This window comes from Scyliorhinus torazame, chromosome 16, assembly GCF_047496885.1.
Source record: "Scyliorhinus torazame isolate Kashiwa2021f chromosome 16, sScyTor2.1, whole genome shotgun sequence".
NCBI classification, from domain to species: Eukaryota; Metazoa; Chordata; class Chondrichthyes; order Carcharhiniformes; family Scyliorhinidae; genus Scyliorhinus; species Scyliorhinus torazame.
Genome location: NC_092722.1, coordinates 173,897,608 through 173,911,473, shown reverse-complemented (window position 1 = coordinate 173,911,473; position 13,866 = coordinate 173,897,608). Strand labels below are relative to the sequence as shown.

The 13,866-nt window shown below is 48.5% G+C and overlaps 1 protein-coding gene and 1 long non-coding RNA gene across 3 annotated transcripts in view; one reads left to right on the top strand and one right to left on the bottom strand.

Annotated features, from left to right (window-relative positions):
• LOC140393235 (uncharacterized) overlaps positions 1-13,866 on the bottom strand; it is a 407,232-nt gene that overhangs the window by 7,056 nt on the left and 386,310 nt on the right. For both annotated transcript variants that reach the window (XM_072479489.1, XM_072479491.1), the window contains 2 exons: positions 7,672-7,797; positions 5,675-5,852 (listed from right to left, as the gene is read on the bottom strand). In XM_072479489.1, coding sequence (XP_072335590.1) covers positions 5,675-5,852; positions 7,672-7,797 — 304 coding nt within the window. The remainder of the gene's footprint in view (positions 1-5,674; positions 5,853-7,671; positions 7,798-13,866) is intronic.
• Positions 1-13,866, top strand: part of LOC140393237 (uncharacterized) — a 246,488-nt gene that overhangs the window by 55,896 nt on the left and 176,726 nt on the right. The gene's annotated exons all lie outside the window — the stretch shown is intronic.

Genomic DNA, 13,866 nt, shown 5'->3' with positions numbered 1-13,866 from the left:
ACTGGGGCCAAGGGACAGAGAGGAGGTTGAGGGCGGAGGCTGCCTGGGGGCGGGCCGGTGGAGGCGCGGAACATGGGCTGGAGGCGGGCCCAAAAAAGGGATGGCTGATCGGCGAAGGGGCGGGGGGGGGGCAATGAGCCCTCCAACCAGGCTGATCACCTGGAATGTTCGAGGTTAAATGGGCCCGTCAAGAGGGCACGTGTGTTCACGCATGATAGGGGACTGAAGGTGTACGTGGTAATGTTGCAGGAGACGCACCTTAGAGTAGCTGACCAGATTAGACTGAGAAAAGGCTGGGTCAGTCAGGTCTTTCAATCGGGACTGGATTCAAAGACTAGAGGGGTCGCGATACTGATCAATAAGCTGATGGTGTTCGAGGCGGGTAGAATAGTCTGGGACATTGGTACATTATGGTCAGTGGGAAACTGGAGGGGGTGCAGGTGGTATTAGTAAATGTGTATGCGCCAAATTGGGATGTGTGGAGTTTATAAAGAGGATGCTGGGGAAGATACCGGACCTGGACTCGCACAGGTTGGTCATGGGAGGGGACTTCAACACAGTTATTGACCCTGGTTTAGACCGGTCAACCTCAAAAACGGGCAGGGTGCCAGCAATGGCAAAGGAACTAAAAGGGTTCATGGAGCAGATGGGAGGGGTGGATGCATGGAGATTTGGGCAGCCGAGGGTGAAGGAGTTCTCCTTCTACTCACACATGCATAAAATGTACTCCCGGATTGATTTCTTTATCTTGAGCTGGGCTTTGCTGGCTGGGGTGGTGGACACTGGGTACTCGACGATCACAATCTCAGACCATGCTCCGCACTGGGTTGACCTGCAGGTTAGTAAAGACAGTAACCAGCGCCCGCACTGGAGGTTAGATGTGGGACGTTTGGCTGACGAAGGGGTGTGCGAGCAGCTGAGGAAATGTATTCAGAACTACCTGCAGGTCAACGACACGGGGGAAACTTCGGCAGCGATGTTCTGGGAAGCACTGAAGGCGGTGATCAGAGGGGAGCTGATCTCGACACGGGCCCATAGGGAGAAGATGGACAGGGCAGAGACGGACCGACTGGTAAATGAAATACTACAGATCGATAGGAGGTATGCGGAGGCCCCAGAGGCAGGGTTTCTAAGGGAACAGCGGAGGCTACAGGCGGAGTTCGGCTTGTTAACCACAGGGAGGGCGGAGGGGCAGCTGAGAAAGGCGAGATGGGGCGATCTATGAGTATGGACAGAAGGCCAGCAGAATGCTTGCACAGCAGCTTAGAAAGAGGGAGGCAGCCAGGGAGACAGGTGAAGTAAATGATGGAGATGGGAACCTGTTAGAGATTCAGCAGGGGTGAATAAGGCATTTAGGGATTTCTACAGTAGGCTGTATAGGTCGGAACCCCCTACGGGGCCAGAGGGGATGAGGCATTTCTTGGGGGGGGGCTGAATTTCCCAAAGGTGATAACTAACAATATTAATAAAGTGGCTCAACTTTGTGATTATCGAACTGAAGTTATGGCCTTGTGTCTTGCAACCTTTCAACTACTTTATCCAAAAGTCTGCTACATTGGGAACTGTCCTGCCTCAAAGTCGTAAGCTTGCCTGTGCAGTACATGTACTTTGGGGAGCTGGTAGTAGGGCTGTCGGCCCCGATCGGGTTGGAAGAGATAGTGGAGGATCTGAAGGTCATGCAGGCGGGTAAGGCCCCGGGGCCGGACGGGTACCCAGTGGAGTTTTATAAAAGGTTCTCTGGGATATTGGGGCCGATGTTGATGAGGATGTTCAATGAGGCAAGGGAAAGAGAGGTGCTGCCCCCGACGATGACACAGGCCATGATTTCGCTGATTCTGAAGTGGGACAAGAACCTAGAGCTGTGTGGGTCCTACAGACTGATATCCCTGTTGAATGTGGATGCCAAACTGCTGGCCAAAATTTTGTCCTCCAGGATTGAGGATTGTGTTCCGGATGTTATTGGGGAGGACCAGACGGGGTTTGTTAAGGGTAGGCAGTTGGTGGCCAATGTAAGAAGGTTGTTAAATGTGATCATGATGCCACCGGAAGGTAGGGAGGTGGAGGTAGTGATCGCAATGGATGCAGAAAAGGCTTTTGATCGGGTAGAATGGGATTATCTGTGGGAGGTACTGGGACGGTTCGGATTTGGGCGGGGCTTTATTGGCTGGGTCAGGCTGCTGTATCAGGCTCCGGTGGCAAGTGTACGGACGAATAGGACAACATCAGACTATTTTAGACTGCACCGGGGGACGAGACAAGGATGCCCCCTCTCCCCACTGTTGTTCGCGCTAGCTATAGAGCCGTTGGCAATTGCAAGGGGCTGGTCCGGGGGGGGGGGGGGGGGGGGGGGGGGGGGGGGGGGGGGGTGGAACACAGAATCTCGATCTATGCAGACGACCTGCTTCTGTATGTATCGGACCCATTAGAGGGGACGGAAGAAATCATGAGGATTCGAGAGGAATATGGCCGGTTTTCGGGGTATAAGCTAAATATGGGAAAAAGTGAGATGTTTGCGGTCCAGGCGAGGGGACAGGAGAGGCGATTGGGGGAGCTGCCGTTTAGATTAGTAGGGGGAAGCTTTAGGTACCTAGGCATTCAAGTGGTGCGGGAATGGGACCGGCTGCATAAATTAAATCTGGCCCAACTAGTAGATCAAATGAAGGATGATTTTCGGAGATGGGACGCGCTCCCGTTGTCATTAACTGGAAGGGTGCGGACGGTGAAGATGACGGTTCTCCCGAGATTCCCGTTCGTGTTTCAATGTCTCCCCATCTTTATGCCGAGGTCCTTTTTTAAACGGGTCAACAAAGTGATCTCTGGCTTTGTTTGGCCAGGCAAGACCCCGCGAGTAAGGAAGGTAATGCTTGAGCGGAGTCGGGGAGAGGGCGGGCTGGCGCTGCCAAATGTTAGTTACTATTACTGGGCGGCGAATATAGCCATGATCAGGAAGTGGGTGGTGAGCAAGGGGTCGGCATGGGAGCGTATGGAGGCGACTTCATGCAAGGGCACCAGTCTGGGGGCGTTGGTAACTGCGCCTCTGCCACTCCCGCCGGCACGGTACTCCACCAGCCCCATGGTGGTGGCCCTGAGAGTCTGGGGGCAAGTGGAGGAGACATGTGGGAGCAGAGGGAGCATCAGTCTGGTCCCCAATCTGTAATAATCACCGGTTTGCCCCGGGATGTATGGATGGGGGGTTCCGGATATGGCGGAGAGCAGGGATCGAGAGGATGGGGGACATGTTTATAGAGGGGAGCTTTCCGAGTATGAGGGCGCTGGAGGACAAGTTTGGGTTGGCGAGGGTAACAAATTCAAGTATCTGCAGGTGCGGGACTTCCTACGTAAACAGGTGTCAACCTTCCCGCTCCTACCACTAAGGGGGATTCAGGACAGGGTAGTTTACAGAGAGTGGGTAGGAGAAGGGAGCGTCTCGGACATTTACAAGGAACTTATGGGGTCAGAGGAGACGCAGACCGAGGAGCTGAAGCGCAAGTGGGAGGAGGAGCTGGGAGGAGAGATAGAGGATGGTCTATGGGCGGAAGCGTTGAGTAGAGTCAACACGTCTGCAACATGTGCCAGGCTCAGCCTGATACAATTCAAGGTTGTTCACTGGGCTCACATGACAGTGGCCGGATGAGTAGATTCTTTGGGGTGGAAGGCAGGTGTGCAAAATGTGCGGGATGACCAGCGAACCATGTCCACATGTTCTGGGCATGTCCGAAGCTTAGGGGATTTTGGCAGGGGTTTGCAGATGTCATGTCCACAGTGGCGCTGAGTCCAGAGGTGGCGGTTTTTGGGGTGTCGGAAGACCCGGGAATCCAGGAGGAGAAAGAGGCAGACGTTCTGGCCTTTGTTTCCCTGGTAGCCCGGAGATGGTTACTATTAGCTTGGAGGGACTCAAGGCCCCCGAAGTCGGAGACCTGGCTATCGGACATGGCTAGCTTTCTCTGATGGGAGAAAATCAAGTTCGCTTTGAGAGGGTCACTGTTAGGATTCGCCCGGAGGTGGCAACCGTTCGTCGACTTCTTCGGGGAAAATTAATCGTCAGCAGAAGGGGGGGGGGGTTAGTTTAGCTTAGAGTAGGGGGTTACTAAAGGTGGGACCTGTAAGGGAGGGAGACGGCTTTTGCACTAGGTTTATAGTTTCATGTACATTGTTTATTGTGTTGTTGTTATAATACCAAAAAGTACCTCAATAAAATGTTTATTAAAAAAAAAATAAAGGAAGCAACTCAACCGAAACAATCTGTTCTTGATCACGTACACATAGCCATCAGTGAGGCACAAGAGGAAGCCATGAGATGCCTCTTCAGAAAGTATTGACGATATTTGAAGATCTAATGAGCAGAACCTTGCCTGTCTCTGGTCGATAGACTGTGAGTTGGGGCGAGGGCTGGGATGACCAATAAGATGAAGTATCCAGAATTTTGGCCTGGACATCTGAAGATCCGTAGGGTGGGTGTGGGGTGGAATATAATTTTTACAAAAAGGTTTTAAAGTGGGTCCTCTGAAGCATAGATGCGTACCTTTATCAGCCTTGTCCTAAGCAGAGCAAATATTGCTGATGTTTCCGGCATCTTTGGTAACAGTAGTGGTGGAGGTAAGGTCGAGGGGGTGCAAGTTAGGGAAATCCAGATGTACTTCCACAATGGAGACGGTCTGTTCCTGCAAGTTCAGCTTTCGCCTTGTTCCCAGCATAACTGCTAGAATCACATGTAGATGGATCTTATGGCCCTCTGGCTTTACTGCTAATATGTCTCTGCTATGGCCCTAACAGTCTAGTGCAAATGATTGCTTAACTTTGCACTTTAGCGTGCAAAGACGCTTTGAGCTGTTTCGAAATGGTGAAGAGACCTTAGCTCATTCCTACTCATAACATCATCTCAGGAAAAAAAATAACTTTGCCTCTGGATCAAATATCGAATTCCCCAATATCTTTTACAACCATCACCACAAGAAAAACGTCATCATTGAGAGCTGTAACGTTTTGTCATGTCGGCAGATTTCGGCTGAAGCAGCAGTGGGATGTTAAAATTAGCTGGGCTAAGGGGGTGATTTGGATTACTGGCCTGTGAATCGTCCTGGAAAATGTGTCTGTGTTGAGTCTCAGGTGACAACAGAATCTGGGCTTTGCTGTGAAGCCCCAGGCTATCAAACAGCCAACCGATTCTCACTGTTCAGTTAATCAGTTCATTGACCCGCTCTCAAATTTAGTAATCATCATGAAAAGATTATTCAATAGAGTTTTTTTTTTTTAAAAGATAACTTTCTGGTCTTGCTAGATTTTGTTGTAAAAAAATTTAATTTATTTCTCGAATGCACATATATTTCAAATGGGACCACAGACTTTCCTGCCGTATCATTTAAGAAAATCCACGGGCTTTCGGGAGCTATAATTGTTGTCCTAATTAAGAAATATTTCCCCAAAGTAAAGCGGCTGTATATTAATTAATCTGAACACCAAAAACCCATTTACAAGACAATGCTTAGGAAGTTGGCAGTTATATACTTCCATATTGAGAATTGAGACTAATTAATTGAAGAGCTCTATTTTTCTTCCCTGAAAGACATGTGTAAAGTTGAAAGATCGGTAAAGTTAACAATCCAGCATAGGCTTTTTTTTTATTATTTAGCTGCTTCAAGGTACAAGATAGCTACAAAATCATTTGGTAGGATACGTGCTGCGCTTGACAGAGGAATAAAGGCACTTGGCTTAGCAGCAATGGACTGTTCAACCAAGACCTGGCTCACTTTTGCATTGCACTGTGGAGCTATTTTTTCAAAGGCCTGTGCGAATTCTGTGCTGGCTAGATAACCAGGCTCAGTCCCAGAATGCTGTTGGAGATTGGCTTCACACTGAGGAATGTACAGGTAATATTCAAAGAATAACTGAATCCCGTTAGTGCAAAAGTAAAACAAAAATCATTCTATTCAGGGAAGGTGTTAAAACTGCTTAAATGGCATTTAATCTGTGCGTCTTTTTTTTTGCTTTAACTCGAACTATGTTGGCTTTGAAACCCATGCTCTTTCTGAATGTCCTGAAATTCTTTGATAATGCCTGGGCTAATTATTAAACCAAGCTGTACAAAACAATCTGGGGTGGTCTGGTAGCTTAGCGCTCAAGATAGGCTCTTCAAAATCTTTTGCTCTGCCTGACACTCAGAATTTGCCAGCCATTCTTCCAATGATTATTTGTTAAATTTTCTTTAATACAACTTCCTTCCTCCTTCTAAAAATTGTAATTTTTCCCGACCCTACGGATTGCGATGAATAAATCTTCAATTGTGGAGTTATGCTACAGGTCTTTTGGGACCTATACTTTCTTCGACCAATGCTAATCTGGCAGATCCAGTTTACATTGGTGACTCTGCATCACTCTCACGTGAAGGAACTCAGAGCTTTAAACATGTGTCGAAGCTCACCTGCATAGACATCTGCTCATGATGATCCAATGGTTGCCTTAATTTTAATATCGGTAAAGAGACTGGATTTTGCAAGAATCAGAAGGTGGGAACGATCCCACCATCGCCAGGTCACTGCGGAACAGGATTTTCCCAGTGGAAGGCTTCACTTTCCATTGCTAGCTATCCAACTTCCTTCCTGGTCCCCATGCCAACTAACATTGTAGATGGTTCAATCCCCTCATACTGACCCCCCTCTCATTCAAAACTGCTACTATCATTCTCCGTTTTAAAAACCTATCCTCTATCCATTTGCCTTTGCAAACTACGATTCCATCTTCAAACTCTCTATTCTTTCCAACGTCGAGAGGAAGAATGGCTCTTTTTGAAACAAAAGACTCCAGAAGCATCATTTATGAACATCATCGAGCTTTGGGGAGTGGGTGTCGGTCGGTCTGCTTTCCAAAGCCAGCGAGGCCAGGACATGGAGTGTGTTGATGAATTGCCACTGTGGGCAGTGGTGGCCTATCCCAGCCATGTATATAATATCGCCCCGAGCAACTGGGATCAAGCTGCGGCTATGGCAGCCAAGCCAATCGATGGAGCAGATTTCAATGAATTAAAATGTTCAGGTATTTTCTCAATTTCTAGGGGAAGTGCAGGGTGTGAATGGGGCTGTGACACAATAGGAGGATGTTTAAAGTTGCAGAGTTATTTTAATTTTACAGATGATTTTGTTGAGAAGTAAACAAATTTTGAATACTCTGGCAACACGTAAAGAATGCATAAAGCTGCCTGACGTGCCGACTAGATTTCCAAGACCAAGGAATACAATTATTTGTGGCTGTTGCATGATGGTATGAAAGCACAGTGGTTAGCACTGTTGCCTTACAGCTCCAGGGACCCGGGTTCAATTCCGACGTCGGGTAACTGCCTGTGTGGAGTTTGCACGTTCTCCCTGTGTCTGCGTGGGTTTCCTCCGGGTGCTCTGGTTTCCTCCCACAGTCCAAATATGTGCAGGTTAGGTGGATTGGCCCTTAGTGTCAAATAGGTTATTTAGGGACAGGGTGGAGACATGGGCTTAAGCCAGTGCAGACTTGATGGGCCGAATGGCCTCCTTCTGCTCTGTAAATTCTACGATGTGGTGAAATCATGAATATATCATGAATAGATCTATTCTCTGCAGTCACAATGTTGCTGCGCAGAGCAGTTACAGCACTTTTCCAGATGGTTCAGAGATTTGCAATGTTTGCACATGTCTGATTTGTCCTTACCTCTTCAAACAATGGTTCAGAATTTGTTAAAATGAGCTTCAGAATATATTCCATCACGAGTGTTTTTGAAACATGTTTCTCATTGAGGCCCAGATATCCCGTTACCATTGTCTCCAGTTCGTTACCCTATAAATGGTTGGAAGAGAGAATATAATAGTTAATACTTAAGTTTAAATGATGAAAGAAAAAGCAACATCAAGGCGGAACAAGCTGGCAGGTTGGGGCATTACCACCTCTCCTCCTACATTGTGAACGCAGAGGGTAAAATTACTACTGGCAGATTAGGGGTGCTTTCCGAATGTCGGCTCATAATTTGATGCTTATAAGAAGATAGCCAGCAGGTTAACACTGCAGGGCAGGATGGCATAGGTGATGGCTACAACTCGATCAATGCTCATCTAAGCAGCGCAAAGAGCGGCATGTGGTGCAATGGTTAGCACAGGGACTGCGGCGCTGAGGCCCCGGGTTTGAATCCCGAGGGTCACTGTACGTGTGGAGTTTGCACATTCTCCCCGTGTCTGCGTGGGTTTCACCCCCACAACCCAAAGATGGGCAGGTCAGGTGGATCGGCCATGCTAAATTGCTCCTTAATTGGAAAAAAAAAAATTGGTCCTCTAAATTTATTTAAAAATAAATCGAAGCAGCGCATGTAATTGTTTTTGCTGAAATGTAAAATCACCCGACACCACCTATTTGCAAATTTCAAGTACTAATAGGCAGAGAATATGCCAGGCCCATTCTATCCACTTTGTCTGGATACTGAGCATCTGAACCAGCGTCCTTCAAGGAACCTTTGGTGACTGCTCAGGAAAAGGCTCAGAATTACTTTCAGAAGAAATGTAGTAAGGCAGGGAGAGCTGAAACATTCGCCCTAGCTGTGTCTCACTGCCAGCCCCTGTTTGATCGCACCTCCTCCCGTTCCCAGGCCTCAACCTCGAGCCAACGGGACATTAATGTAGGTTGATTTTCAAGTGGCAAATTGAAGAAGTGGGACACCTGCTTGGTGCCTAAAGTTCGCGGGCAGCATTTAAATTGAATCCAAAACTAATTCAGGATCGGGACAGGCAGCATGGTTGTTCTGCTCCTTTTGGATGGAAGTCACATTTCCCTCCCTTCATCAAGTAAAACTGTATATATATTCTTTCACAACCCTGTTACTTTTCTGCTGGCGTCTGTGAAAAAGAGGACATCTATACATGACATTTAGGAGAAAATCTTCCACTCTGGAAGCATTGCTGAAATCGTCACCTGGGCTTGGATCTGTTTTTACATTAAAATATTGGTGATGTTTTGATTGTAAAGGCATGTTTGCTTCATGTGCACAAATGCCAATGAAGCATTTTTCAGCTCAAGCCCAATGTCGTCCTCTCCTAGTCCTGTTGCATTTGGACATGGACTGCTTCATTATCTTATGACTTGCGAATGGTGCTGAACATTGTGCCATCATCAGCGATCATCCCCATTTCTGAGCTTATGACAGAGCAAAGTCATTGATGTAGCAGCTGAAGATGGTTGGGCTTAGGACACCATCCTGAGGAACACCTGGTGATGTCATGGGGCTGGGACAATTGGTCCCCAATGCAACAATCATCTTCCTTTGGGCTAGGTACTGACTTCAGCTAGCGGAGTTTCTCTGCTGTTCCCATTGACTTCAGTTTTACTGGGGATCCTTGATGCCACACTCAGTTAAATACTTGATGGCAAGGACAGTCACTCTCACTTCACCACTAGAATTCAGCACCTTTTCCCATAGAAGGTTATAAGTGGGTGTGTCATTTGATAGCACAATCAATGACATTTTCCATCACATTGCTGATGATTGAGAGTAGATTCATGGGTTGACAAATGTCCTGAATTTTGTGGATTGTCGGGGCAATTTCCCACATTGCCGTGTTGTTGCAAGTGTTGTAGCTGTAGTGGGGTAGAAGCGTAGCTAGTTCTGGAACACAAGTCTTCAGCACAATAGTCGGAATGTTGTCATTCTTCATAGCCTTTGATCTGACTAGTACACTCAGTTATTTCTTGATATCACATGAAGAAAATGAAATTGGCTGCAGACTGGCACCTTTGATGATGGGTTGCAAAATGCTTCAGCCTTAGTCTTTTGTACTTTTGTGCAGGGCTCCATATTGAGAATGGAGACATTTGTGGAGCCTCCTCCTATGGCTAGTTACGGGCAGCATGGAAGCACAGTGGTTAGCACTGTTGCTTCACTGAGCCAGGGACTTAATGATCATGTACTTAATGATCTGTTGAGCTGCTCACAGAAAAATGCTTTTCACTGTACCTCAGTACACGTGACAATAAACAAAATCCAATCCAATCCAATGTGGCGACTAGGGACTTTTCACAGTAAATTCTTTGCGGTGTTAATGTAAGTCTACTTGTGACAATAAAGATTATTAAATTAAATTAATTGTGACATTCATAAAGATTCTTCTTATCATATTATTATCCACCATCATTCGCAACTGGACATGACAGGTTTGCAACGCTTAGACCCTGAATTATTGGTTGTGGGGTCACTTTGCGCTGTCCAGAATATGCTGCTTCTACTGTTTAACATGCATTTTATCCTGTATTGTAGCTCCACCAGGCTGGTACCTTGGATTTAAGTGGGCTTGGTGCTGTCTGCTCCTGGGCCGGCCCACAAATCAGTGCTGTAAGCAGACCTTGTGTTCTCTCGCTCAAGGATCAGAAGGAATTTGGAGAGATGGGCATGTGCAAAGTTAAAACCTTTTTCCAAGAAAAAGTACATCAGAGTGGCACAGTGGCTAACACTACAGCCTCACGGCGCTGAGGACCCGCGTTCGATCCCGGCCCCGGGTCACTGTCTGTGTGGAGTTTGCACATTCTCCCTGTGTCTGCGTGGGTCTCGCCCCCACAAACCCAAAGAGGTGCAGATTGGCCAGGCTAAATTGTCCCTTAATTGGAAAAAAATAATTGGTTACTCTAAATTTATATATTTTTTAAATCACACCGCAGAAAAAACAATCAAAAACGCATGATGGGAAGAAACAATACTTTGTCAGTGAAAAGGTTAACTCAAAGGCATCTTTATCTAATGGAGAATGATCAATCTGACCAGCCGTGGGAAAAGAATGTCCGGAACACTGTCGCACTTCAATGCAATATACAAGGATGATAAGGATGGCTGCATTTCACAACTCCTCTACTAAAATTCGGGTCAAATGGACTATTAACTCCCTGCATCAGTGCTTTATAATAGGAGCGAGGTTGTCCCAGTTAATCAGTGCTCAGCACAATGATGTGCATTCTGCAGTCCTGCATGTTTATATCCTTTGTAGGATAACAGGGCAAACAACCTTTGACTTTATATGAAATTTAAAAAATCTGAAGTGTGCAAGGGCTTATCCCTACACAGCTTGGGCGAAATTCTCCGCCTTGCGACGACGCAAACGCAAACCGTGATCGGGCGGAGAATCGGTCGTCCGGCCAAAATTGAAGACCGCACCCAGCGCCGATTCAGGGGCCACGCTCCGGTCCCTCATCGATGGTGATAACGAGGTTTGTGCCCCGTGCTAGCGGCAGCATGCCAAACCGGCATTTGCATGCATTTAAATGTGATTGGCAGGTTGGACACAGTATACCCTGTCCTTTTGCAAAGCTCCGCTCCTTTCAGGTGGAGGTCTCGCGTGTATTGCTACAAGTATTTACAAACATAGACTGGGTGCTATGAAGGTGGAGGGGTAGCGGGAAGCTACAAAAAACACTGAAAAACAGTTGAAAACTCTTGGGCTGGCTGGGGGATAACTGCCCGGGCTGGGGGCAGTAGCAGGTAGTAACTTGGTGCCAAGTCCGTGGACTTGGGGTGTCCCCCTCCAGATCGGGGTTGCCAGGCTCAGACCGTCATGGCGGCCAAGGGTGTGTGTGCAGGGCGTATCGGATGTCGATGGGAAGGGGAGGAACATGGGGGGACTGGATGGTCCCAGGGGGGGAGAAACAATGGGGGGACTGGACGGTCCCAGGGTGGAAGACGCCGCTGGTTGTCAGTCTCACACCCTCACCAATTCCTTACAGAGATTGCACAGGATGGACGATGCCCAGGACCTCCATGTCTGGGGAGATGGGGCATGGGATTGGTGCTCAGCCCGTATTGCAGAGGAAAGTGCCAGAGGCTTCATATTGATCGACGTCAACGATTTTAATGATGTACATAAGTGTCCCAACTACCCCATTCTCCCGATGGTTCTGCCCCACTCTCCCCAACCCTTCCAGACCCTCCACCAACCCTTTCCCCTGCACCTCCACTCTTACCACCCTTTAAACCCTCCCCCCTGTCCTTTCAGTGATCCTTGATGCCCCTGGCGAGCATCCTTTGGGGACTCTGGGGCCGGAGGGCCCGAGCGCACTTCCCGGATGCACATGACACATTGCTGCCCTGTTAGAAATTAGAAACTCAAGTAGGCAATTCAGCCCTTCAAGCCTGCTCCGTATTCAATCAGATCGTGGCTGATCTCTTCCTGCTCTCAAATCCACCTCCCCGCCTGTTGCCCATATCCCTTTAACCCGTCCTTTAATCAGAAATATATCCATCTGCTTCTTGAAACATTTAATGACTCAGATTCCACCGCACTCTGGGGCAGCGATTTCCACAAATACACCACCCTCTGCGAGAAGTAGTCCCTCCTCACCTCAGTTCTAAATCTAAGTCAGGGGAGTGGAAATCGGGGGATCTGGTGATCGCCATCGGCACTCAGTTGACACCCGGTGCCCACTCCTCCCTGCCCTCCCATAGGGCCCTGGGGTTCACCTTGGGGTGGACAGGCAGCTGGATCGAGCCCCGGCTCCCCTTGCGTCATCTGGCTCTGCCAGCGCTGGTTGCTCCACAACGTCCGCAGCAATGTGTTGACGCCCTCGGCGATGCGCCTCAGTGACTGGGGCATGCTCAGGAGCATCGTGGCAATTCCCACCTGTGATTGGGACACGTCCCCCAGCAACTGGGACATGCTCTGCAGTGCCTCAGCTATGGGGGTGAGGACTCTGATGTCCAGCACCCCGCCATCCCTCTGTGCCCTCTCACCAGTTCTGAGCCGACTTCTCTTGCGGGGACACAGACGGGCATCATTAGCTGCATGCGCGGTCATTGCGGGGGGGGGGGGGGAGGAGTGCTCATGGGTCAGGGAAGGGGACTTGGGGAGATGGGCTGTATGGGGGATGTGGTGGGGATGAGGAGTATGGGGGTGGTGGGGAGGTATGGGGGGGTTGGAGGTCTGCTGCAAACTCACTAGAGCGGCCCAGCGGAGGTTGTTGACTGGCTGCCCTGTGGCTGACCCTCCGAGATCCTCGGGGGAACAGGGCATCCCATCTGGCCTCTACCGGTTTCAGAATCTGCCCAGATTGGCATCGTCGAATTGCGGGACTGGTCGCCTCGGCGGCATGGCTGCGAGCTGTATGAGGCTGGCTGTGCAGGATCGGTTTAAGTGTTGATTTCCCTTGTTAGTGGCGGGGGGAGGGGGCTGGAATCAGCTGGCGGAAGCCCGTGGGAGCTCGTTAAGTGGGCCAATTAACGTTTTCTTGCGGTGACGGCATCGCCGGGCCGAGCATCAAGAAGCTCGTGGTAGTCCCCACTCGCTACCACACTTCGAAACTTTTCCGTTAAATCGCACGCTTGGTTTCCCAAACGGAGAATTTCGCCCAATGTCTGAAAAACCTGTGTCAGGATTAACATAAGTATGTAAGAGTATGGGGCTAACTAAGCAGGACTAACTATACAACGGAGGGATTTGGGGTCTCCAGATGCTGCACCAAAGGAGGTTGAATGAATGTGGCTGCAAGAGTCAATTCTGTCTCATCAGTGAACAGAATCAGAGAGCAGACGAAGAATACATTTGCGGATCTCCAAAGGGTGCCTGGGCAAATGTCTTCATAATTTGCTAAGCTTACCATGTTGCCGTACAAAGCTGCTCAACAACACTTCACAGCAAGCTTGATGCAGCATTCCAGTGGGAAAATATACAGCAGTCTGCTAATTGTTCATCTACTTTCGTAAACGCACAGTTAAGCCTATATATACTTTAACTGTTTTGTTGTACATCAATGCATTTGCAACACATTGGCAGGTCGATCAGGACATAGAACTCACTGTGCATACTTAAGGGGGTTGACCTTATGGAATCTGATGTCAGTCAAGCGTGGCATTCACGAGTGTAAAATGTGCCACAGCTCATCCTG